The 26,813-nt window shown below is 37.4% G+C and overlaps 2 protein-coding genes and 2 long non-coding RNA genes across 5 annotated transcripts; 2 read left to right on the forward strand and 2 right to left on the reverse strand.

The window, feature by feature from the left end:
* Window positions 1-1,409: 1,409 nt before the first annotated feature.
* On the reverse strand, window positions 1,410-12,868 carry XIF (myosin-like protein XIF). The gene is made up of 40 exons (XM_086557593.1): window positions 12,310-12,868; window positions 12,055-12,183; window positions 11,354-11,497; window positions 11,102-11,247; window positions 10,845-11,001; window positions 10,704-10,762; window positions 10,465-10,624; window positions 9,821-9,970; window positions 9,597-9,733; window positions 9,356-9,502; window positions 8,952-9,053; window positions 8,811-8,864; window positions 8,616-8,721; window positions 8,478-8,515; window positions 7,996-8,122; window positions 7,740-7,910; window positions 7,521-7,652; window positions 7,304-7,410; window positions 7,047-7,107; window positions 6,786-6,963; window positions 6,472-6,677; window positions 6,211-6,330; window positions 5,964-6,062; window positions 5,544-5,759; window positions 5,273-5,412; window positions 5,084-5,185; window positions 4,384-4,498; window positions 4,268-4,312; window positions 4,100-4,159; window positions 3,772-3,942; window positions 3,411-3,566; window positions 3,114-3,317; window positions 2,885-3,034; window positions 2,715-2,785; window positions 2,487-2,586; window positions 2,340-2,396; window positions 2,186-2,242; window positions 2,006-2,086; window positions 1,834-1,916; window positions 1,410-1,755 (listed from the first exon to the last, which is right to left on the reverse strand). Exons 1-40 carry the CDS (start codon window positions 12,310-12,312, stop codon window positions 1,629-1,631), a joined length of 4,668 nt encoding a protein of 1,555 aa, XP_086413719.1. The 5' UTR covers window positions 12,313-12,868; the 3' UTR covers window positions 1,410-1,628.
* Window positions 1,616-10,572, forward strand: LOC147504936 (uncharacterized). The gene is made up of 3 exons (XR_015193152.1): window positions 1,616-1,750; window positions 2,672-2,798; window positions 10,435-10,572. It is a non-coding gene; the product is annotated as an uncharacterized LOC147504936 (long non-coding RNA).
* LOC147504937 (uncharacterized) lies at window positions 11,106-11,983 on the forward strand. The gene is made up of 2 exons (XR_015193153.1): window positions 11,106-11,241; window positions 11,830-11,983. It is a non-coding gene; the product is annotated as an uncharacterized LOC147504937 (long non-coding RNA).
* A 1,940-nt stretch (window positions 12,869-14,808) lies between the features above and the next one.
* Window positions 14,809-19,427, reverse strand: LOC147504938 (nuclear polyadenylated RNA-binding protein). 2 transcript variants are annotated; one of them, XM_086557591.1, is made up of 3 exons: window positions 17,942-19,427; window positions 15,684-15,768; window positions 14,809-15,295 (listed from the first exon to the last, which is right to left on the reverse strand). In XM_086557591.1, exons 1-2 carry the CDS (start codon window positions 18,274-18,276, stop codon window positions 15,705-15,707), a joined length of 399 nt encoding a protein of 132 aa, XP_086413717.1. In that variant the 5' UTR covers window positions 18,277-19,427; the 3' UTR covers window positions 14,809-15,295; window positions 15,684-15,704. The 2 variants fall into 2 exon arrangements, with proteins under 2 accessions (XP_086413717.1, XP_086413718.1); XM_086557592.1 differs by lacking the exon at window positions 14,809-15,295 and having other exon boundaries at window positions 15,539-15,768; window positions 17,942-18,420.
* Window positions 19,428-26,813: the final 7,386 nt, after the last annotated feature.

The following is a 26,813-nucleotide window of genomic DNA, read 5'->3' on the forward strand; positions in this document are numbered from 1 at the left end:
GTTTGGTTTTTCAAACCAAACCAAAAAAACATAAAAAAAAAAAAACACCAAACCAAGTTTGGTTTGATGTTGTATCAAACGACGCGATGTTCAATAAGCACGTGGTTTTCAAAAGCAACGTGGGCTTCGAAACAACATGGGCTTTGGGCTAAATTGTAAACAACATGGGCTTTGGGTTTCAAAAAAAGTTGTCGCGGTCGTTTGAAACACCGCGCATGGGCTTTGGGTAAAGCTAAACTGCGGGTTTTTAAAGCGCAGTTTTGAAAACTATTTTTGACTATTTTGGCACGGTTTATCCAAAGCAGCATAGTTTGGTGTAGAATTTTTAATGTCTGGGTTGAAATTGTTTGGTGTTTATTTGGTTTAGTGTTTGTTTGGTCAAAAAATTTAGTATTTTCCAGGTCTTACTATTAAAGATGCTCTTAGCGGCCGAGTAACAACCACTACTAAATACACTCTAGCATCAAATTAGCCCGTTTGGGTTTTTTGTGGGATGCCATGGTATTTTCGTGCGGCGTTATAAAGGGACGATATTAAATTTTTTGTCACTGGTCGTATGTAACTGGTCATTTTTGGTTTATTTAGTTTTGGGTTTGTCCTAAGCAGTTAAAATCGGTTTTCAAAACTAATCGGTCGAGGAGCGATATGCGATTAATCGGTGATTTAATCGGTTATATCGGATGTATATATTTGATGTTTTCAAAATATATATTAGTATAATCATACCTAATATTTCTAAACAGTAATCCGAAAAATATCAAATTCTCATAATCACATCTAACTAGCTCAATTTTGGAGTACTACAGATATGTCAAACACAAAAATTATGTTAAATATTTAAAAGAATAAAGAGATTGAGAAGCGATAATATTTATTAGAGAGATAATACAATAATTTGTATATTTAACTTTCGTTAAAGAAGTGAAAATAAATAAACTCTTAGCTTTGTGTATTGATTGAGTTCTATTATTATTAATACGATTTAAGAATCTAATTTGTTAATTTTAAGTATATTTTTGGATAGGAAACCGATATTTTTAATATTTTTTTTTTCGGTTTAGTGAGAAATCGGTTATTTCGACCGATTAATGGGTCAATTCGGTGATTAAATCGTTTTGGTAAGAAAAAGTAAAAAAATGGGTAAAAACTAATCGGTACCGATATGCAATTAATCCGATATTGATAGCATAGGGTTTGTCGGGGTGAGCAACAGTACTAATGTGATTGCGTCGTCAGAATTGAAAGCGCAACCGATCAGAAACAACGTACAATATTGTCAGATAAGTCGAGTTAAACATTCAAGGTACTTATATATAATATATATACAGTTCAAGTACTCAAATTCACCACTGTACATATTTGCAGCTTTTCATTTCTCAATTAAACAAAGTAGCAAACAAAACAGTCTATACAATAAACTCAAACTATATTTCTTTTCAATATTTTTTGTCCTCTTCACAAAAAAAAATCACTCTCAACTCTCAAATGCACAATTTTGAATCAAAACACTCCCGCCCCAACCAAAAAATGTAAAAATAGAAAAATTATGCACACTCACCAAAAGATTATAAATTACTTTTCTCCTTATATAAAACTCAAAAGAGAAAAAGAAAAAGAAAAAAATAAAATCAACTGTCTTTATCTTGTAACAGAAAGTGAAACTCAGAATTTTGACGGAGGAGAGGTGGCGGGTCCACGTCAGACAAGTTGATATTAAGAAATGATCGTGATATCTCATCCACTGAAAATGGTACGCTGCAATTTATCCCAAAATAAATATGAGTTTTAATACAAACGGAGTCCACGTGTTGTTATATGTAAAACTAGAGTTACCTTGAATTAACGTCGAGTAGGAAAGAATTATTTTGCATGTTGACTGAATCTTCTGTCATCACTAGTCTCATTTTGCTAATTACCTGAAAATCATTTCGCAATGTATTCATATTACTAGTGTTTTATTCTACTCATTTATTAGAATACAAGAAACTTTTCTGGGCAGACTTACATCCTGAGATAATCCTTGGGTTCCGTATTTGTCATCCCAGAACATTGTTCCAATGCGATATATTTGTGGAATGCTCAGTACCTGTAAAAATTACTAAATGTTTTACTTCTAATAGAGCTGTGAGAGGTATATTGAGCCAATGTATGAGGTTCAAATTTAAGTGAAATATGAGAAAGTTACCGGGCAGAGTTCGTTAGTGATCTCATTTAAAGATTTCTGCGGCTTTTGATGTGAAACCTGAAATTGGAGAAACAAAATTCCATGGAACTTGATAGAAGCCAGTAAACTTTGAAGATAGGAAGCATCAATATGTACTGGTATCAAGCCTACGTACCAGAAACCCAACGGCTTGACGTATGTGTTGAAGTTCATCCCATGATGATCCAGCATACTGTAACAACTTCATGGTTTCAATATCTCGGTGTTCATGTTTCTTAGTTGGTAGTGTTCCTACATAAATGCACCAAAAGAATTAAATTACCTCCTCTGTAGCTTTGGAGCACCACTGTTCCAATTCTTGCAAACCCGCTTTGACATACTCTCCATTGCTAAATGAACAGCATTCACGTCGGAGCAATAAACTGCACGCAACCATAATATACTCTGTGAAGATGAACTGTAACTGACTATGAACCCCCATTGAAAATTTTCTTATTGATTCTACAGGTTCAAATCACTCAAATGTCCAATGTCAGAAGAAACTGTTTACCTATTGAAAAGCTGCACATTAATGAAAGCAAACACCTGGCTAAAGGTTTTCCTTGTGATCAACGATGGGACCTGCAGATCACAGGTGAGATAACCATACAGTATTTCTCTGAACCATATATCGTAAAAGTAATAGTTTGACAGAATTTATTATGAATAGCATATACTTACATGATTTTCACACATTACATGCATCGTGTTACCCATGCTCTGTACTATGCTTTGCCAGTGTATGCTTGATGCTTGCTGCTTTGCAACAATGCTCAGATGCATATTTTTTGTTGACCCTCTTATGGATCTCACCCTTGCAGATCTTGGGGCCTGTTAGTAGAGTTTGTAGATTGGTCAAATGCTAAATGTTATCTCTAAATTGTGAGGTCATGCTCAGACAAAGTACTACCTGTATGCAAAGGTTCAAGAATGAACTGATCTCTTTCTTCAAACTGTCACGTATCATTCCATATATTTTCTCGACATATGCAGTTAGGTGTTGCTTGAACAATAGGGCTGGGTATTTTGCTTCAATTCTCGATTTATCTGATTTGCCTACCATGCCACTATAGCCACTTGAAATCCCCATGCTTGTTGGTGATGAACGGAGACCCTGAGTTCAGATTACTGTTAGGTCTCCTTCTTTGGTCTTTCTATACTATAAAAATGGAACTTTGCTTTTTTATTCTAGGTAAAAGAAGCTTACTTGTGCCATTCTAGTGAACAAGGTGGTAGGGGAGTTTCTACTGCGATGTGAAATCGGACTCGCTGTGTTACTTGCTTTGATTGTATTTTGTAAGAGAAACAAAAGGGTAGATGTTGTTGAGAGCCAATAGGCAAGTTCATTGATGTTCTCCTGATTCTGTGAGACATGAACAGGGTAATTGATCACTAAAATGGGTGAAGCAAATAGGTTAGAATCTATGAAACACTGAGAGTACAATGATGTTCAGAGATATGGATGAATTAGAATGACTTTTAAAAGGTTATTTCCTTGAGTCATCTTTAGTCCTTCCCCAAAAGACAGTGTAGTAAAATATTCTTTTAGAACCCTGAAAAGTTATTACCTCGACAGACAAACGGATTGTTTGGATTATCCGGTCAAAGATATGTGTCTTATCTGCTTCAAAGGACCTCCATTGAAGAAGCGCTTTATATACAATACATGCAGCTGCAGGCCTGTTTTTGTCAAACCTCTTATCTTCCATGAGACACTTGATGAGTGCATCATGATTTTCCTGGTCAAATAATCGATGGAAAGGATATTCTGGTAAGATTTTAAAATAGACAAACACGTACCAAAAACTATGAAATATTAAATTTATTGGTTGACATCTAGAACGTTTTCATTTCCTCTTCACTTAAGAAGGTACTATTAACTGCTTCACAACTTACTTGCTGCCTGTCGGTTAAGGACTTCTGTTTTGTTAAGGAGATGTCAATGCGCTCCGATTCCTGTTAACAGACTACAGTCGTTAGATTTTATGTCCTCTTTTAATTCATTTACAATACACCAACCAGATTACAAGTTTTAAAAAAATGTTCGGAGATTGTTGCACGTACTTTAGGTGTTTGGAGCTCGTATGTTATATGACCATTCTCAAAACTCTGCACCGTCAAAGAGGTCAGTCACCCTCAGAAAGATAAAGAAGTAAAGGAATTTGAAACCGTCAGTGTACCTTAGTCACTGGTGTTTTTAATATCTCAGATGGAACTGGTTCTTGCACAATAACTGGTGTTTGATTTCGAAACAACTCATTCTCTGACTTTAATTCTGCAATCTTGCTCTCAAGGCTGGAAATAAGGTTGTGATATATCAGAATTCTCCAATGGTGGTTGTCTTTCAAACAATATATTGGCATTAAACATAAAAGGAAGTTCAGAGTAGGTGCATTTTATAGAGGACTTTCCACCCGAATACTCGGTTCTCACCTTGACTGGATCTAAAACTTTGTCTCCACTCTCCACTACTACTAAATATAAGTATAGTTAAATATACAATTATATATCATTTCAAACAACAGAATGGTACTTTTACGCTATAATAATAATAATAAACAACTTAAGAAGGTCTTAATAACTATAATGCTAATTTTAAGTCTTTTTTTTTTTATTTTTGAACAGTGTGTCAATCCTGACTTCCTTACATGCAGTGTCACTCATTTTCATTGTTGGTTTTTTGTCATAAAAATGAAAAAAGATGTCCAGTAAGTTTCGTTCATGCAGTTATTTAGATATACAAATTCCCACTTTTGGTTCCATTCAGAAAGTTATATAGAAAGAAAAAATACTTAAGCTAGTCCGCAATTTCTTAAACCCTCAAAGGGATCTTGCATTTCTCCATATGATGAAATTTTAACTTTAAACTATCATACTTACAGTTTTACTTGTTCAGAGAGATCTTCATTAGTTGATGCAAGCAGAGCTTGTTGACGGAGAACCTGGTTCTCAGATTCCAAGTTGGATACATTTACTTCTAGTCTGAAGTAAGAAAAAAATAAGAAAATAGATCATACCCATCCATTGGCTGTTTAAGCACTAATGTGCATAAGTATTCATCTTCTATACCTTTCCACATTTTCTTGAAGCTGAGATACTCTCAACTGCAAATCTTTTACCACCTCAGCTCTTTCTTCACTCTCATTTTGGATCTCGGAACATCTTTTCTCGGCCTCATAGGCCTTCTCTGTTGCTTCTCTCAACTCAGCCTATAGATGCAAAACATTTACAAAAAAGACCAAAGGTTCACGATTACAATTGAAGAAAAGAAGGGGTTTGAAAAATTGGAATTATCCCTTTGACTTCCCATGTAAACTGCTGAGAAAGTTATAGTTGTCACCTCTAGCTCCTCATTGCGATTTGTCAGTAACTCTAGCTTGGTGTTATCCACAACTGGCACCTCTTTGATGACTGGGGGTGCTTGCTCGATTGCTATCTTTGCAGCTTCTCTTTCCCTGACGATGTCAGCATGAGCTTCATCTAATTGTCCTTGCATATCATGCAAAGCAGATTGCAGATTTGAAATTTCTTGTCCTTTTGCTTCTTCAAGGTCAGTCTACAGTTGATGAAGTGGATTACAGTCACTCAATTATTATATCTTGTTGTCAAGGTTTCAACTCTTATCGCTACAGTCATTCTTTGATCAATTAGATGTATACCAAACATCAGATTTACAGTTATGGAGGGAGATTATAGCAGTAGCCATATATAACATACTGAGACTTGAGAAGTTTAGGGTAACTAGGTAAGAAACAAATACCCTCATGTGCTTTTCAAGTTCCAATCGCCATGTCAACTCTTCAACCCGCTTCTCCAACTTGTCCTTGGCTTCTCTAAGCGCCCCTGTATCTCTAGCAGCCTGTTTATAGGTCAGATGTTATTATCCAACTAAGTCACTGTCTTTATGTAAGAAGAAAAGAAGAGTTGTCTGTTTAAAACTTTAAATGGGGAAAAACCAATCTTGGAAGTGAAGGGAACATTTTGGTGACTAATAGAAGAAAACTTACTATCCTGAGTTTTTTGAGTTCCTTCCTTCCTTCCTTCCCCCTCCAGAGGCATTGAAGTGTAAGAGTAGCTTTCTTCTTCTTCTTATAACTAGAAAGAGCTTGGATTCTTCGCCATTGAGTCTGTTCGAGACAGAGATCACATGATTAATGCCTTGACTTAAAATAATTTAATTTGGACTATTTCATGACGATCTAAACTTTAATTCCTAAAATTATCTTTTTAATTAATATTGAAAGTAAAAGCTAGAGAGAACTGATTGCCTGAATTTTGACTGCGGCCTTGCTTCTCCTTCTATATCTGAACTCATTACGGGCTGCCATTGCACGCAATCCTGTTTGAATAAATATCGCCGATATTCGTAACTCTGTATAAGCTTTTCTGGCTGTATGAGCACGTGAGTGCTTCTGTAGGAATATTGAAGCTGCTTCCCTCCTCATGTCTTCGTATAGCTTTCGTGCAAGTTGTGCTGCTCAATGGTACAAGAAACGAAAATATTATCTTTCGGTTCTTTCATAAACAATTTCCATCTGATTTTATTTTATTGGGAAGTATAAAATTGCAGAAGACAAGAAACCTCTCCATAGTTTTTGCAAATTTATTGTGGCTCTCCTTAGTACAATGAAATCCTTTCTGATGAGATATGTTCGGATTTGCCGTTGGACGTGTCTTGCAGCATTAGCCAAGACTTCTATTCTTCTGGCATCAAGTTCTGCCATTTGTCCAGCTCTTAGAAACACCTTTGTATGCCCCATCTGAAATAACATATCATGGAATTGTTACATATTGAACATCATTTGTATGGATGCCTCTGTTTAGCTTCGTTATACATATGTACCTGATAACCCTTCAATCCCATTCTGTCACAAATTGTTGCACAAGCTGATTTCTCATCAGAGCTGCCACAAGAGAGAGCATCATAGGTAAACAAACATCAGTTCGCAGTAAGAGTTTATAAAAAAAAACTTGTTCATTTCCTAAAACCCAAATATTGATCGAGTTAGGAGTGCAATTATTTATAAGACTCCTGCCCTGGATGTACAGGTACAGGTAGAATGTAGATAGAGAAAAAACAATTAAGTTGAGAAGTCATACCTGTCTAAAACATCTGGTGCTAGCTGTCCAAAACGATCAATGAATTCATCGAATGTCCTCTTAGTGGGATAACCAGCGCAACTGATCCTAATTGCCTCTAGCACACCCTGCCAAAAGTACTCACGTAGAGGAACTTTAGTTAAAAGGAAGAGTTGAGTGTCGAGCAATCCCAAAGTGGATTACTTATTTTTCATAGTGGTGGAAGGATGTAACTCACCCCGCATCTTAATTGATTTAGGACATTGAAGTTCTCAAAGATCCCAGGTTTTAGAACTGTGTTGGGTTTCACGCATCTGATATAATGTGGTTCTGATGTGCTCAAAGTTTCCATTAAAGATTGAAGTTGTTGCTGTAACATGATGCAAATTACAGTATTAAGTGAATGACATTGGGAGATTTCAAAATAAATACCCTAGGCTTTTACTGAAACTCTTACCTTGAAACGGGTGCCAATAGAAGAGAACTTGGACTGCTTTGAACTTTCTTCTGGTAATGGAGGGAACAGGTTTGCTACAAATGAGCATTTTGAGGCATTCAATAAAGCTTGATGTTCTGCGACAACATAATCCTTGTTCTTGTCCAGAAAATGATCAGCTTGGTAGGTCACCTTTGGAGGCCAAATTCTTACATTAGAAGCAAGCTCACTCCACATAAATAACTTGAGGATCAAATTCAATTAATATTCTGCTTACATCACCAGCATAATGGTTAACTGTGAAGGCTGTTTGAGCAAGCTTTGGCTTACTGAAGCGCTTGTGGTTTTTATATGTCTGGTACATCTTTTGTGCAAACGTCTCATGAGTTGACTTGGGAAACATACTGCAAAATTGGTGGAATCAAGATAATATCAGCTAGAGTTTGAAATTAATCAAATTATTGATATCATAAACAAACCCTTTTATTGTCTTATTATGGCAGAGATACTTATGGGGTTTTGGGGTGTAGTGACAGTAAGGGTTGGATTTCTGATTTCCTGCTAAGAGAACCAAGAAATGATGAAATTGGCTTTATGGTTGTATCATTTGATGATTTATGAGATCCCCCGGTGGAACACGGTCCTCCACAATTAAATGTAGGCGTGACAATTTTTCTGGCTCAGTTTAATGTTGGTTGGACTTGTTGCTAATTTCATAAATAGATGGAACTGTTTGAGGTAGAAGGAGATAGAGCTTACCATGCTTCATCAAGGAGCGCAATTATTCCGCCTGGTTTCTGCATTTAACAAAACACCACAAAGTTTTTGGTTTTATTTGTCAGGGATCATTACAAAAATGGTTTATAGTTTTTCAGTTGGCTAATGAAAATCAAATACCTTCTCAATAAGATCTAAGACATCCTGATTGTCCACAAACTCAACATAACTCCAGTTAATTTCTTCTTTCGTGTATTCCTCTTGCTCCATTTTGAATACGTGCTGACAATGTACACATTAAAATATGAAACAATAATGTGAAAGACTATATACTGTAATCACTAATTTATGTGTTAATTCTTTTTCTTACTTGATTGAAAATGCTGCTGCAGCTTCTCATTTGTTAGGTTTATGCACAATTGCTCAAAGCTGCAAGAAAATGCATATGATCAGATTTGGTTCCAAAGGAATTTAATACCTACATCACGAGAATTCATCATATGCCCATGGTTTTACCTGTTGATCTTGAAGCTCTCAAACCCGTAGATATCTAGGACTCCAATTATACTAGCTGCATTGGGATCTTGACCAATAGAATTGTTGATTTTATCTACAAGCCTGCAATGTTCATGAACAGAGCATTTTTCTTGTCCTTCCACTTAAGTTTTCAACAGATAATCCTAGCCAATTAGAGATTGGACTTGAGACAGAACAGGTGCTATACAGTAACTAACTAAGGGTTCGTTACAAATGATTTACAGATAAACTGTAGGTAATTTGAGGAGTTTCCAATTAGAACTCTATAAGTAGAGAGAAACTAAGAATGCTTGGAATGGAGAATTTACTGTATTGTATAATTTTGCTAGATTACTTAAAGAAAGCAGATCTTTATAGTGTCCTTGGAAAAAAGATTTCTTTACCAATCAAATAATCTGGAGTATACTGTCTTGGCGAGGGCATCACGGTTTGATGCAGCTGAAGCTGGGTCAAGAGGTTTTGTAATGTTACCGTCAGGGGTAACTATAACACGCTTGCAAAGCGAGCCTTCAAGGTCTTTCTCATCACACCTGGATAGAAGTACTATATTATACTTGAGAAGACTGAATTATCATATCAAATTACTGAAGAAGAGTACATATAAGTAAAGACTAGAATTCGCACATGAGAAGTTCTGAAGCTGTTTGAAGATGGTAGAGGGATTTTTCATCTTTCAATTTAGAAGAATCGATGTCCTTCCCTTTCACAAAGTTGATGTTTCCAAGATGAAGGATGGCGGCTACTACACGGAATATTGCATCCTATACAAGCAAACCTGTCGTGTTAGAGTATATAGACTGTCACTCCATGTTTTTTTCGTTATATTTTTATAAACATTACGTCATTACCTGTTCTTCCTGGCTGATCCCAACAATATCCATAGCATTTCTGGTCTCTAGGTACTCTCTAGCATCATTAACATTTGCCACTTCATAACAACTTGTTTGGTTAAGATAATGGAATTGTCTTGGATCCCCTAGCTTGTACTTTTTTACATCCTGAAAAAGACCCTTATGTTTGTTACTTGGCGAGAAACTATTGAGCATAATGTGATAATCAGGACATAGTGTGTTCTACCTGAGATGCCTAGGCATGGACACCTATGAACAGTAGTACAAGAGATGGGTACAGTAATCTATTGCAAATTATATTATTAACACAGTGCTTTTACTTTACACTACATAATCACAGTTCTTGTAAGTACAATCAACCTCCCTTGTAATAAATGTTTATATTATCTGCTATGTATTCTGTACTGAGATTGGTTGGAGTATTGTGTTTTAGTATTTCCTTTGACAAAAGAAATAAGAAAATGGTTGCAAAATAAGAAATATACTAAATACGCTTGAATAATTTGTGCAGTATCAAGTGTGATTAACATATTGCATTGTGTGGAGACCAATTGGTTAGGGATCTTGCTGTATATGGCTGGCATAGGTTAATTTGTGTTGCATCACTGCAGGAGAGTAGGATGACATCGGATGTGACTTACCTCTGGTGGTGCATTACAAAGCATATAGAAGCAATGGTAGTTCCTCTCAGGGTCTGATACTTGGCAAACACGTGACCGTTCAAGGAGATAAGTACGGACAGCTGCCCCAGATATCTTCCCACGCTTATCAAACTGGATCTCAACAAATTTACCGAAGCGACTGGTACATAAACTCAGTCTGTTAGTTTTAATTTTTCAGTAGATTAAGTACAAAACAGAAGAGCATCTGAGTTGTGTACCTTGAGTTGTTGTTTTTCACAGTTTTGGCATTCCCAAATGCCTCTAGGACAGGATTGGACTGAAAGCATGTTGAACAAATACTGAATTAATTTTTTCCTTGATTTCACTCGGTAAAAATATGTAGGATCAACTCCCCTTACCTCCAAGACTTGTTGTTCTACTGTTCTTCCTTCGGTTCCAGATCTTCCTCCCATGAAGGCAAGATATCTCATGAGCATCTTTGTCGTTTCTGTTTTCCCAGCTCCACTTTCTCCACTAACCAAGATCGATTGACTTCCGTGGTCATTGATTAGTGCCCTTGATTGCAGAACAAACAGAACCAGATAAACCGAACTGACATAGACATTAGTTCAACAAGAACTGTGGTATATTACACAGACACAGCATCCATATGTACCTGTAACAAGCATCTGCCACAGCAAAAAGATGGGGACTGAGCTCTCCAAAAGCAGCTCCTTTGTACTGCTCCATCATGTGTACATCATATAAATGTGGCAGCCTTTGGAAAGGGTTCACCGCTATTAGAATGTTCCCGGTGTAAGTCTGTTGTGTTCACAATTGTTTCATAAATTTCCATTTTCTACCTTCTATAGCAATGTGCAACATGAATGGTCAAATGATACTGTTATTAGAGGACTATCAAACTCACATATATTTCATTGAGGGTGAACCTCGAGGCAAGATTTTGTAGGACTCCCGGTTCGTGGAGATAAGCCAACTTGGTCATGTCATCAACCCCAGCAGGAGGCGCTTCTGTGTCCTTTGGGTAAATGCTGGATAGATTTGCCACGACCTGGATTTTGCATATTGTACAAATTATGGTTTCAGTTGTTTAATTGGAACACTTATATTTACACTTTACAGATATCTTCAGTTACATTGTTGAAATATATTATATATCTGATAATCTTTTTTAAGGAACTAGACATGGGAATTGTTGCATGTATTCATTTCATCTCGTCATACACACACTTTCAAATTTTGAGAGGAGAAGATATTTTCTGAAAAACAGAGTGGCTTATGATCCATTATAATCTGTAGGAAATTGAGTATTTGACGTGTTATTAGTTATTACTAGTATACCGCAGAACCAGCCTGACCTCTGACAAATGTGTTCTGTTTCAGGTAATATTCACCAGGCAGATCCAAATCAGGCCTAATCTCTAGCATACTGTAAGTAAAGGTTATACATACAGTTATACTAGTTCTCAGGTTAGACAGAATCTGATTTTGGTGTGAAGTGTACATTATTCCATGGAAGATCCAAGTTTACTGTTCATATTTAGTGGGCAAATGTGCATATCTCAATCTTGTTTCAGCTGTAATCGTACAATGTAACTTTCATCATACCGTTTTCCCATGAGTAGTAATGATGGTAGCATTGTTTCCATTGATTTCTGTCACCACTCCATCGGTCCATGCAGCTTCTGGGTCCTCCACCCACACGTGTGAACTAACGATGATGTTAACCGGAGATCCCTATATCAACAAGAACAAAACCGTAAGAAAAAGTGGAATCAAAGAACTTACAAGATTGATCAATTAGTTCAAAAACATACAAACTATCCAAAAAGAGAGAAAACCCATGAATACTAGTCGGCTTACCATAATTTAAAGTCTATACGGTGTTCATGGAATTTGGACTTCTGCTAAAGAAGATGATCGAGGATATGGATATTGATGGAGAAAAAGTAAAGGAAGTGAAGAACAGTAGAGAGGGTAAAGGGGTGATGTTATGAGATTGGATGAGTTGTGAAGGAATGATGGGACTGTGGATTTGCTGTGAATGAAAACGAAAAAGAATGTTGAAAAGGAATGTGTAAGAGGGAATTGAAAAGCTGAAGGGTCATGCAGGTGGAAACTCAAAAGCAAAAGATAGTAGTAGTAGTAGTCACCCCCCCTACCTCCCCCACCCTTTTTCCTCCCCGCCAACTTTTTTGATCATTTCCAGTTTTCCACTTAGGATTCTGACTTGGCACTTCAACTCTCGAAATAGTGTATACTTTTTAGATCCATGTGTCATACAATGATTTGTTACTAGATCCTTTGCAGAATCCAACTACAAATTCACCTCACCAAAACATCATAAGATCACATTTCAGTTGGTCAAAGAATCTTTTCCAGTGAAAAAGAGGCTGTTTTTGTTTCAATCTGTCATATTCATGTTCTTGTTTAGAACTTAGCTTGCTGTTTTTGTTTCAATCTGTCATATTCATGTTCTTGTTTATAAACTTCATAACACATAACACGACTCTTTAGAACCATATCACTGACGTCCTTGGAGGTATTTTGGGTCTTTTTTTGGCGCAAGGGATATGGTTCGACAAGAGTATAGGGTGATAGGCCATATAGGCCATAGGGTAATTAGTATTGAGAATCAAGGACTTATTATTGATGTTGAAATGTAGGTCCCACTAAGCTTTCAAAAATAGTGGTATCACTCTTGGTAATTGGCCCCACATTTTTCTGCTTTTTGCTTTTTGAATTGAATCTTTTTTGGACGGTGGAGCTGGCAATTTTAGCCGCAGATCTTACCGTCCAGATTTGAATGGGAAAAGTTTTAGCTGTTGGCGGGACCCGAAAACCTTCTTCGCCACGCTTTCTCCCATCTTTTTTTTTTTCTTATTTAATTAAAGAAGTAAATTAACTAATCTTTTTGTTCTTAATTAATTGATTAAGGCTGGCCACCACACTATTGATGGCATGGCAGAAGTGCTCCTCACTTCTGGTGGCTTAGTATCAATTCATTTCTTATTGATGGTATGACAGAATTATTAATTAGAAAATTCAGTCCAATTTGATAGGCTAAAGATCAATGGTATTAGATTGTTTGAGCACGGCATCGGAATACGGATAATTGTAATGGTTTTGATCCTTTATTGTTTAGAACTTTAGATTACTACATTTTCAAACCTAATAAGAGCTTGTTCTCAACATTAATAGACGCATTTGCTGCCATTAAGCTCCCAAACCACAACATTCAACGAATGGTTTATAGACAAGCTCAAATCGTCATCTCCAGATCTATGCTGTGATATTTAAGTATGAGTCTACAACATATTTTATTAGGTGCACATGTACCACTTAATCTAGACTCTTGAACTAACATCCCTGGAGGTGAAAGGAATGTTCATGTTAAATATGTTAAATGGTGCCCACAATGTGTTTCTTTAACACCAAAAGCCTGTGCTCAAAACATAAACTAGATATGTTTTGTTTCCTATAGTTCTGTCTCCATATTAGAGAAATGCATTGGTCTCTAACTCTCTATAGATACGTACGATACGAGGTTGTTCTTAACTGTAATGGTTTTTGAGCCTTTGTTAATTTTTTTGGTGTAATGCAATGTTCTTAACGGGTAATTCATGGTTCTTAACTTCGTATGGGCTTAAATATATCGGGCGGTTATATTTCGTATGCATCTTTGCTATTCATTAATGAAGCCTTTATTTTTTTATTTTTTTTTTAGCGAAAAAAATAAGAGCCTTTGACCTTTGCTGCTTAAATTTTCTAGAGATGATATGATCTTGTAATAGACGCATTTGCTGCCATTAAGCTTCGTAATCACAATTTTAATAAATGGTTTTATAGACAAGCTCAAATCGTTATCTCCAGATCTATGTTGTGATAGGTGTACACGAACCATTTAATCTTGATTCTTGAAGCAACATCCCCGGAGTAGTGGAGTTGAAAGGAATGTCTACGTAAAATGGAGCCCACGATATTTTGTTTAAAACCAAAAACCCTGGTTCAAGCAATAGATTAGTAGATATCATTTGTTCCCTTTTGCTGTGTTCCCTTCTAAGTATACTCAAAACTGGACCCAAAGTAACTAAAATGTTCGCTAAAATGAAATAAGATGAAATTTAAAATCCAGAAGTCATGACATGCTATGATGAGCTTTGAACATTTTGCTGTTTAGAAGTTAAAAACAGTACTTTAGGAAGTCATATTAATCAACCTATGTTTCTAACGAATTGCTACTTTGCTACCACTTTGACATGACAGTTCACCGTCCCAAACGAGTTTTCATATTTTTCAGAGTTTTGCGCTTTTGCTTCCTTTTACTGGAAACTCATCTATCAGATAAGTGGGGCGGTATTGTGAAGTGAACAAATTTGCTCTTAGCCATATGAATATTTCTTTTCGTCATGTATTTCTTTTTTTCCTTACACAATCACACTAGAGAAAATGGATTCCAAGCAATGAGGGACGAACAAAAGATTCTGGGGCCGAAAGCCCAAAACATCATTCATTGGATCTCACCAGCTTCAGTCCTGTCACTATCTGTGATATGATGACAATGATGTAGTAGACCTACAATTAGCAGCACGTTGTGCTCACGCGTGGGTCACTAATGAACATGATGCTGTCTCTATGATAAGTGTTCTACCTCTTCTTGTCTCTCACTTTAATTTGTCAATCCAATCAGTGTCCATGTAAACTTAGCTTGATGGTGATGAGTTTTCTCAAAACAGATTCATAATGGCAATCGATTTAAGCCGACAAACCCACCTCCATAATGGTGAAAAAAAGTGCTCTACAGAAGCATGTTAAAACTTGATCGAACTAACACTGGTAAATCTGTTCTCTGAGAATACAGCAACAGTGGGATTAATTATGGCACATGAATGAAAGTATGGAGATTATCCAAAAAAATGAAGCTTAGCATGAAGTTAACGGGATAAGAATAATATGATTGATATATAACCCTCTCACTAATGCTAGATCAGAAGTTGGCTAAGAATTAACAATCAGTTGGACAAGGAAACTTTCTTAGCTTCTAGGGTATGCAGAAATGAACTTGGAAATCATTAGTGTTGGCAATGGTTGCTAACTTTCGATGCTCTGGTGAATTTATTCAATATAGTTTGGAGAACTTCAAGACCATTGGAATGGTCAGGTATGCAAGATGTGAAGATAGAACTTCAGTGTATTAACCATTCTGTTCTCCATTATATAACTGGCAAAGAACTTACACAGGTAAGCAGGGTTGGTTGTCATTGAATGACACAAATGCAGCCTCTGATGCCGTCCTCTTCATCATCCGAGTCTCCTGATTCACTGTGGGAAAATGTATCAGGCGTCGGTAATTTTGTATCAGAAAAGTGAGTCTAATGTGATATCAAGTACATGGATACAACAATTTGGATAATTTTAAGTAATCTTAGTAATCTTTCTGCTCTTGAATAAGTAGTTAAGTAGCATTTCCAAGTATTTTATCATCCATTCAAGTGGTGGTCAGGAAATTGATAATTAAATCTAATGAATGGATTATCAAGTTCACAGTTAAAGATCATGTCCATGTCAAAAGAACAAGACTAACTTAAAATAAATTCTAGAGTATCTAAACGTTGCATAACACTGAAAAGTTCAAATTCAATCTAGTAAGACGGTAAGTAGTCGAGATGTAAACCGTAAACTAGTGTCTATGTCATAGGCAAAAGATTAAACAATTATACAACTTTGGCATAAGAAAACGGAAATGAAAAGAACAACACAAAAAAAAAGAATAGATCAGTTTGCACTGACAATTTAACATATGTTTTGCCATTTCTTGAACACTCTGTTAGATTGATTCTCTGACTCCCTTCAGTCTTTCAGAATATTTTACATAACCAAATATATGTAAAATCACATAGAACAGATGCCACATGGCTGTGTGTTTCAACTGTTATGAAGGGTTTCTCGTTTAGAGAGTCCCAGACATTACAAGAAGGGCATAATTCGTCCTTGCCAACATACACTGCCAGTTAATAGCTAGTGGTATTTAAAATATAGGAACCCTCCAACATACATATCAACAGACCAAGCCAGTCTAGTCGTCTAGACATGACTAATATTCGTATTGCTCTGCATCTGAGTTCAATAGTTCTTTGGATGCAGGGAGATAAATTACAGGATCGAACGAGTATATAACTGGCTTCTCAAATCACCCTTAATATTCATTTTTGAGGCTACCTTCCGAGAGAGCAAAACTAAGATATGTCTGTATACCATGCAACAATATCCAATAACTCTATAACATTTTACTTGGAGGTTTTTATTCCTGAAAATGCTCCTGGATTTTTCTTTTTACTCAAATCCTCATGAAAAGGGTGAATTGGCAAGAAGCAATCTCAGTTGATTCCACTCAACATCATGCCATGACCTTCAGTTACAAGGACAGTTGAGGATATTTTCCCACTATTTGTTACTGATAAACTAGACTCATTGTCCTGATTGAAGCACATGCTAAAGGTCCATCCTAGTATCCTAGCTACTAACCGCTACCTTCTCTTCCGACAAGGGTATACTACAAGCAGATTTTTTTATTAAGCTTCCAGAACTGTCACGATGCAAATAGATCATAGAAGTTCTAAATAAACATTACCTGCAAGGGTGAACCAGTTACTTAAGGAGAAAAACATCAAAAGAAACCTCACTTCTGTCTTACAACTTAGCACCTAATCTCTCTGATTCTCTGTCTTAATGAACCAATGTAGGAAACAGACAAGACTTCAACAGTCAAACAATCAGTCTTGGCTGTACACTCCCATTGACCAACACGTCTTAAAGCTCTTCAAATCCTCGAAAGAAAACAAGATAAATAGAAGCAGCGAGTGACATTGCATTGGGTGAAATTATTGAAGATTGGTCCAGAACGAGGGGAGGGAATTCTCCACCCTCTGTGATGGGAAAGTTCTAGGATTGCTGATCAGGCTCGACAAGCCAGTCAAGTACCAGAACTTGGAGCTTTTAAAACTCCAGTTCCTCAAAAGGTAATCAAGTTTAACAACAAAACGAACTGACATTAGTACATTACATGTATTTTAAATTTCAAATTCTCAACATGTAAGTTGACCTTTCGGATAGGTAACCTAGATAACACCATACAGAGTTCCCATGTTCAACATTTCTTCAAAAACAAGTTTCTCAGTTATAAAGAGCTTAATGCTTACATAACTCCAGGAGGCTTTTTTAATTTTGTTACACTTAGTCCCATTCTCTACTGCATTCAACTGTTCAATGACTTCAGATTGAAAATTAATTTAAATATCCGTTTATCTTGGGCAGAACACAAAGAATCCAATTCTAGTATACCAAATTCAAGCGTGAGTTGCATATCAAGCTTACCAAATTTCAGTATATAAATTCTTCCTATAAGATCTCAAGGACAACATGCATTAAATGTAGCTAAACTAATTTGACATTAACAACAAGAAACATAGATAGGTTAGGCAATAATAGAACACACCTCGCATCAAATTCCCTGATCTCAGCCAACTCTTTACCAAAGAAATCCATCCACTGCACCCTCCCCTTTTCACCTTCTTTCCCAGCTTGTGAAGATGACTTCTTCAAGCTACTTTTGGGGACAACTTCAACTTCTTGCTTCTCATCTAAGCTCACTTTCTCAACCTCAGCTGCCTCAAGTGATAACTGAACCACACCATCAGGAACTGAAGATACAGTTGTAGGAACATTTGGGGTGTTCTCTAATTTCAATGGAATAGGTGACAAAAGATGAGGAGATGGTTTGCAGAAGCAAATGAAAGAAGGACAGTGGAGCTTGGAGAACAAAACCCTCATGAAATTTTCTTTAAAAACAACTTTGTAGTACAAGAAAACCAATTCATAACATTTAACAGCTGACAAAACTTTAATACCAAATCTTCTTTTCTAATAAACAAAACACCACTACACAAGCCTTATTATTAAAATATTGAGAAAAGATAATTTTTTTCAATGTTTCTGACTGAAAACAGCCAAAAAGAATAGACAATGATTTTGAGAAAAATGAAAAAATTCTGGTGGCTTTGAAGATCCAAGCTGATCAATCAATTTCAAGAAATGGTTTCCATTTGCTTCAGTTTTTACCAAAAAGTGACAGTGTTCTAGTTGCCCACTCAATACTCATATAGAGAAGGAAAAAAAAAAAAAAAAAAAGAAAGCTAAAACTGTGTGTTATCTCAAAATGACCAATATATCCCTCTTGATCAGTTGATCATCTCATTTTTTTTTCCACCATTTTTACTGTGAAATGATTTCAATCAATAGCCTTATAGGGTAGTACAGTACTACTACTCATAAGAACAAAAACAAAAATATTAGCTGGAAAGTTATTTAACTGTAGAAAACACCAAACGAGGAGACAAGACAATGAATACTTGTCACCTCTTCAGGTTTAAATAGTGAAAGAATCCTAAGACTCTAACTCCAAAAAGACAATGCAAATGACAACGCTTATAAATGCCTTGGAGTTGAACCAGAATATAACTTGTTGGGCTTGTTACTTGATTGCAAGGTTAGAATGAATTCGTTGTGTGAGAAGTGAGAACATGTGTTGCATTTGTTGAAGAAAAGAACAAAGCTAGCTAGAACCTATGTATCTTGCATTAAAATGGCAAAGAAGAATCTATAGATAGATCAGTAGTTGTTCTCTAGGCTAAACATTTGCACTAAAATGGCAATCATTTAATATTCTACTTGTGAGTTGTGACCTCATATTTACGGTTTCTTTACACTTCCTGAAGTGTGTGTGTGAAATGTGGCATTTCTTACTTGAGGAACACAAACAAATTCTCCACATAATTTCCCAAATTTCATCACCCTCGATCATGATTCATGAATCTCATATGTTTTCCCCGGTTATCTGGAAATCAAATCAGACACACCCTTAAGGCCGTACCCCATGCACGGCCTTATTTAGCTTACATCTTACCCCACACATGTTCTTATTCAAGTATTATTATTTATAAAGTTTGATTAAATACTTAAATATAACTAAAAATTCTTAAGGTTATTTACAATACACTACCTGATCCTCTGAGATAACTTACCTCCTTCAAGCTAAATTTAGTTAATCATAACGCGGATTGTGAGTAGAAATAGATATAAGATTGGAGACTACTGAGGAAGTGGAGACTATTGAGGAACCTAATATCAAGTATCAACCACTTAAATTGCCTAATGCAAAAAAATTCCAATTTGACAAAGTCCTGCTTCTCTCACTTATGCAAACTCTCCACATTTTCCTCGGAAATGATTACAGAACTATATACAATTCTAGTCTCCCTTCTATTTATTTTTTCGTTATTCTGCATTCTCCATATATCATCAATCTTCTTTTTCATCTCAGTGCAATTGCATATGAATTCAAGAATTACAGCACACATATTTTTCATTTTAGCTTAGGGGTCACAAACAAATGACTCAGGGGATATTGTTTTTAATTCTTTTGATCTCCTTGGCTAAAATATTGGCATGTACAGCAGTTTTTTTGGACCCTCTATGCAGGAAAGAATGTATGCCGGTGTGCATGAAAGAAAGTGCAACTACAGTGGAATGCGAGAATGCTTGCGCCTTGGCGTGCGACAAGGCCAATAATAGTGGAGGCCACGGGAAAGGGCCATTAGCAGCTTATACTTTTAAAGATCTGTTTCACAAAATTTTTGGTTAACTCATATCATTGCTCATAGTAGTGTTATGTTGTTGTGTGATAAAAAATGTGTGTGCCTAACTATTGAGTCCATATTGTAATTTGTCTACGTAGCACAAGAACATGCAACAAATTTTGATGCCATAATATATGTAAATAGCATTGTTATTTCATAATATGGGATTACGAAACTGGGCGGAAAGAATATCAATATATTCTTTACACGGGTAGTTTAAAAGTGGTTTAGTTCATGTAAATAATACTACAATCTTAATCAAAGTTAAATATTTTTCAATTTTCTTATGGTCGTATTTATCGAATAAAAATGAAGAAAAATGTTAATCAGTATTTTTAACCACATTTATACAACACTAATTCACTAAATTAATTAGTATTTGATGATTATTAAGAAGGCTACCATTTCGGAGTAGTTGTGAACTTGTGATGCTCGACTTAACCGTATACGAGTAAAATTTTACTCTAATACCCAAATCTAAATGACATCAATAACAAGATAAACCGTGACACCTGTAAAATTCATATAGGTCAACTTGCTTGAATATGACACCTAGTGGCGGAGCCATGTACATGCCAGGTAGGGTTTTGTATATTTTTGTAGGCCCACATACGACAATCAGGCCCATCTAGATATATTTTTTCAAACAATCTATACGGCTCTGTTTGGCCGCAACTTAATTTGTACTACTTAAAGTTATTTAGGTGACACAAATCTGTAGATGAATTACTTTGATTGAAAGGTGTTGTCTGTCATAGACTTAGCTTGTCCAATGTTTGGTTCGCACTTTGATTGGTTAATTCATGCCTATTATTTTGTTTAAAGAAAAAAAAAATTGATAAAAGCAAAATAAAATAACAAAACTCTGAAAAATTGAACTTGATGGTAAAATTACCTTTCTTCAGGTATAACGACTTCAAGTTAGGAACACTAATTGAAAACACTCAAAACAAACGATTTTCGCAAACCAATGCCCTCCAACAAATTCCTATAAGCAAAACAAATATTCTAAAATTCCAATAGATGTTTATGGCCTTTCATTCTTTGTAAAAATGGTGCATGGGCCTAATCGTTAATAGTGGTCGAAGATTTCAAATGTTATTTCATGTGGAATTTGCTAGAGAATGAGGAAGAGGTTTTGATTCCTCCATTGAAGAAAAAGAGAGAATAACTGTGAAGGAAAATAGAAGAAGAAGTTAGAGAGAATGGAAAAAGAAGAAGACCAAACTTTTTTTCACAAGCAAAAACAAATTCTTTTATTCCACTCTCCTGATTCCGAAGCGTGTTTTACCGTATCTCTCCTTTTCATTTGGATTTCTATATCACCGTTTTTATGTTCGCGCTATTCATCGGGTTGAATACAGTTTTAACTTTTTTGTTGGACCAAACAGCAGTACAACTTATACATTATTGCCACGTCACTTATTCTTGGATAGGGTGTCCTTATACAGGTTGCCAAACAAGGCCTACATATTTTCGCTAAATTTCTAATAATTTTCTAATAAGTTGATTATTATTAATTTTTTTCTATAAATCCCATCCTTTACTTATCCACTCAAAATACAACAAACGAAGATGATCATGAGATCTCCATTGACCATTCTACTTATTCCCTCAAAATTACATGATTTAAAACCATAAAAAATCCCACTAATATAAACTACAACATATACTAATGTGTTTATTATATATTTTGTTGTCGTTGATTTTCTATTAATTTGCCAACTTGTCGTGTCACTAGTCACTTTGAACTAGGCTCCTCTGGACGAAATTTCTGGTTTTGCGACTGATGGCAGCTGTAGAATTACTAGCACAATTGACAAATTGCACTTAAGAAATATGAATCTTTAAACAGAGAATTTGTGTTTGATAACACTTGTGGCTTCATACTTGGAAACTTTTGGCATCCTCCAATATCTCTATTTTCCTTTCCAAATATTCCAAGCCGTACTCCTATTTTCCTGTTAGCGGAAGACACGTTAAAATCCATTCCACTCCAAGTAATAAGGGACACATATAAGAGGAAAGTTACGTATGAATGAGTTGTTGTGAATGAGAATTATTTTTTGCAATTGCAGAACAAGCAAACTGGTCTTACCTTATTATTGCATGTGAATCAATCAACAGTTGCAGGAATGGGTATTGAGTGTTGTTCATGCCTAAAGACTACATGGGAGCAACTTAAGCATGATCCACCATTCATCCAAGTTATGTGATTGTAGCTTATGGCGATAAAAACATAAATTACCCTGCTTTCAAAGTACGTCCTTGATGAATTCTTTTTCCCTTTCTAAGGTCACATATCAAAATAAAAATCAACTTGCTAAGGCTGGATCCAAAGGAATGAATTGAGCACCAGCTGAACTGTGTGTTAACTGTTAAGCTATGAGCAGCAAAGTTTAGTCTTTTTTCTTGTGTGAATTATGTGCTTCCTAAATAAGTTTTCCATTTGATTTAGTCATCTTCATATGCTTTCACACATTCTACAGATTTCCCTCAACACAAGTCAATTACTTATAGTAGTAACTACTGTACTCATTTCATCCCCAATATATATTTACTTCTCCACTGCTAGAATTTACTTGCTATAAAGCCATACAAGGCTACCGATAAATTGTTGGGAGATTTCACTAGAAGGTCACACCTCAATCTAGCTACTTTCTATCCCAAATGATTTCAACTTGGAGATCACACCAAGGAAATCACCCACCCAAGACTTTGGTAGTTATCACAACAACCTCAACCAAGCAAAACCACTCTTGGTATCATCACATTTCATAGCAACAATAATAATGGAAGTAAATACGAAAGAGACACAAAGATTTAGGTGGTTCGGTAAATGTTACCTACATCCACACACAAGAGCCGAAGTTTCCTTTATAACAAAGATTGGAGTTTACAAGAGATCAAGAATCAATAAGAAGAGGCCTCACTCAAACCCTAGCTCAATAGAGCTCCCACAATACCCTAGAAATGAATCTCTCAAAGTTCTACTTCAAAACCCTAATCTATTTCCTTTATATAGGTGTACATAGACAAAGGGAAGTAAAATGGGCTTGGGCGCAATTGAGCACGAACGCCGAAGCGCTTATGGGGGCCGCGCGCCCTCTTTATTTGATCATGGGGCCTGCGCAGCCAGAGGTGGCCAGCGCCCTCTTCATCGGATCATGGCCTGAAGGCCATTGGCCAGAAAGTGAGCGATCCCTCTTCATCGTTCGAGTCGAGGGGTGGCATACGGACACCGAGCAAAGCTCGGCGGTTCCAAATGTTCCAACAATCTCCCACTTGGAACCTTCGAGATTCTTCATGCACATCACATCTCAATTGTAACAACTCAATCCAAATCCAATATACTAAAGAAACACTCGGCTCATCCATCATGGTCTTCAAGCAAAGAAGACCCACCGGGTTGAACACAACTTCAACTTCTCCGATAGGCACGGGTCTTGGTCAACATATCCGCCGGATTCTCACTCCCTCGATCTTCTCAAGTGCCAAAACCTCATCCTCCAACGAGATCGGATAAAATGATACCGAGACCAATGTGCTTGGTCCTAGAATGAAAGGCGGAATTCTTGGCAAGATGTATAGCACTCACCGGTCACTATGTAACACACTTCTCTCTTGCTTCATCCCAAGCTCTTCCATCAATCCACGTAACCGGATCATCTCTTTGCTTGCCTCTCAGAACGCCACATACTCGCTTACGTGGTAGACAAAGCAACAATCTTCAGAATCGAAATCCAACTTCATCGCTGCGGTAGCACCATCGTAAAGACATAACCGGTGAGTGCTTCTTCTCAGCGATCTACTTCTCCCCGCAAAATCGGCATCCACATACCCTTGCAGGTTCACAACACCCCTTCCATAACATAGGCATTTCTCTGTAGTACCTCTCAGATATCTCAATATCCACTTCACGGCTTCCCAATGTTGCTTGCCAGGATTAGACATAAATCTACTGACAGCTCCCACTGCTTGGGCTATATCCGGACGTGTGCAAACCATGGTATACATAAGACTTCCAATGGCAGAGGCGTATGGTACCTTAGCCATGAAGTTTCTTTCCTCAACAGTCTTGGGAGAGTGTTCCTTGGACAACTTGAAGTGAACTGCCAAAGGTGTGCAAACTGGTTTCGCACTACCCATACTGAACCTCTTCAATACCTTCTCAATATACTCAGCCTGAGACAACTCCAGAATACCTTTCTGCCTATCTCTTCTGATCCTCATCCCTAGAATCTGTTTCGCTGCACCCAAGTCCTTCATAGAGAACTCACTTGCTAACTTCTCTTTCAATCTCCCAATTTCGACATATCGAACTTCGCTACTAGCATATCATCAACATATAGCAACAGATGATGGCGTGGCGAGTCGAACCTCTTGAAGTAGCAACAATGGTCACAAGTTGCACTTATAGTAGCCATTTCCTTGCATGAAGTTATCAAACTTCCTACCCAATGCCTAGGGGCTTGTTTCAAACCATACAAGCTCTTTTCGAGCCTGCATACCATATTCTCTTGACCGCTTCTTGATGAAACCCTCCTGTTGCTTTGATATAAATTTCCTCAACTAGGTCACCATGGAGGAAGGCGCTTTTAACATCCAACCGCTTTCAAGATATAAATCTTCATTTCAGAACAATACTCAACACCGATCGAATAGTATTCGGTTTCACCACCGGGAGAATATCTTTGTGAAGTCAATGCCCGCTTTTGGCGAAAACCCTTGACTACTAGCCTTTGCCTTGTATCTCTGGGAACCATCATGTTCCTCTTTGACTCTAAACACCCATTTGTTCTCAGAGCCTTCTTGCCCGTGGGTAGTTTGGCTAACTCCCACGTACCACAAGAGATGAGGGACTTCATCTCATCTTGCATAGCAAGCTCCCACTTGCTTGCATCACTCACCTCCAATGCTTCATCATAGCATTGTGGCTCGCCACCATCGATGAAGTAGCAAATAATTCACATAGGTGGAGGGCGGATATCTCAACTTCGGTACATGTGGCTGGATGTCTTCCTTGGGGCACGAGGTGGAGATGGACTTCGGTGGTGTAGTATCCTCATTATTCTCTCGAGTCACTACTATCGGTCATCCTCTCCGTGGGGCTCCCACTATACCACGACTTACATCAAGTCTTCCAACTCAACATACTTCGTGCGGCTCTGCTGCCCGATTCCTTGGTTTGTGCTTCATCTCTCGTCCTTGTACATCACCTTCTCATTAAACACAACATCTCTACTACTTTTATGATTTTCCGATTTTGATCATCCCAAAAGCGATACCCAAAATCATCAACGCCATAGCCAATGAAGGTGCACTTTAGTGACTTAGCATCAAGCTTGCTTCTAGCTTGGTCACTAATGTGGACATAGGACACACAACCAAACACCTTCAAATGGGAAAGGTTCACATCCTTCCCGCTCCACACTTCCTCCGAATCTTAAAATCCAAAGGCACCGATGGTCCTCTATTGATCGTAAGCTGTCATGCTAACACTTTCTGCCCAGAATCTGCTTGGGCAAGCTCTGAATAAGTGTACGATACACCTAGCTCTCTCTGTCGATGTTCTATTCATCCGCCTCGATACGGTTGTTTAGGACACTCGCACACCCGGTCAGGGTCCGGCCTCCTCATACATGGGATAACTAGTAATCGATATTGTCCCCACTTAACCACCCATTGGGCTTGGGCCACATCTTGGCCATGGGTGTGGGGTTTTATCTTAAAAGGCCTCGGTACTAGTTAGTGATCTTCCCACTTTATCAACCCATGATGAACTCCTTTCTTGTTCAATGTGGGACTATTTCTCTTTTTCGGTCCACACACTCTAACAATCTCCACCTTGGACCGAACTCCAAAGGAGTATCTCCACCTTAGACCGAACTCCAAGGGAGTATCTCCACCTTAGACCGAACTCCAAGGGAGTACATTCGTTCATCGTCGAGCACGATCCAAATGCCAGAGCTCTGGTGTGTTTGGGCCTCTGAGGGAGGGAGATTTTTCTCAACCCCAGAGCCTACTCCACCTCGAACATCATTCCATGTTGTTAGATCCAACTCGAGTTACACCCTATTGAATCTCTACAACATCCAGCCAGGAGCACCAATCTTCGGTGTAACGGGCACACTTCGTTAAGCAACTCCACCTGAGTTACGGCCTTCGCTGGCGCTTTGGCTTGAATGATTTTGTCTCTGATTCTGCATGATCAGTGCCTTTGTCCCTGCCGAACCATCGGCTCTGATACCAGTTGTTAGGACCTGGGCACACCCGCCAGGTCTGGGCCTCCGCGCCAATGGGATAACTAGTACCGATATTGTCCCCCACTTAACCACCCATTGGGCTTGGGCCACATCTTGGCCATGGGTGTGGGGTTTTATCTTAAAAGGCCTCGGTACTAGTTAGTGATCTTCCCACTTTATCAACCCATGATGAACTCCTTTCTTGTTCAATGTGGGACTATTTCTCTTTTTCGGTCCACACACTCTAACATAAATGGCGTACAAGAAGATACTTGTGATGCCCGTTATCCCATGCTTGTAATAATTATAACAGTCAATAGAGCTGATGGAGAATTAGGTCCTGAATGCAACCAAGGTCGCTTGCCAGAGTGCTTGGAACTAGCAGACATGCAGGACTGCAAGAAGGCTTGCACAGAGGCGTGCCAAC

Source organism: Coptis chinensis, chromosome 4, assembly GCF_015680905.1.
Source record: "Coptis chinensis isolate HL-2020 chromosome 4, ASM1568090v1, whole genome shotgun sequence".
Classification (NCBI taxonomy): domain Eukaryota; kingdom Viridiplantae; phylum Streptophyta; class Magnoliopsida; order Ranunculales; family Ranunculaceae; genus Coptis; species Coptis chinensis.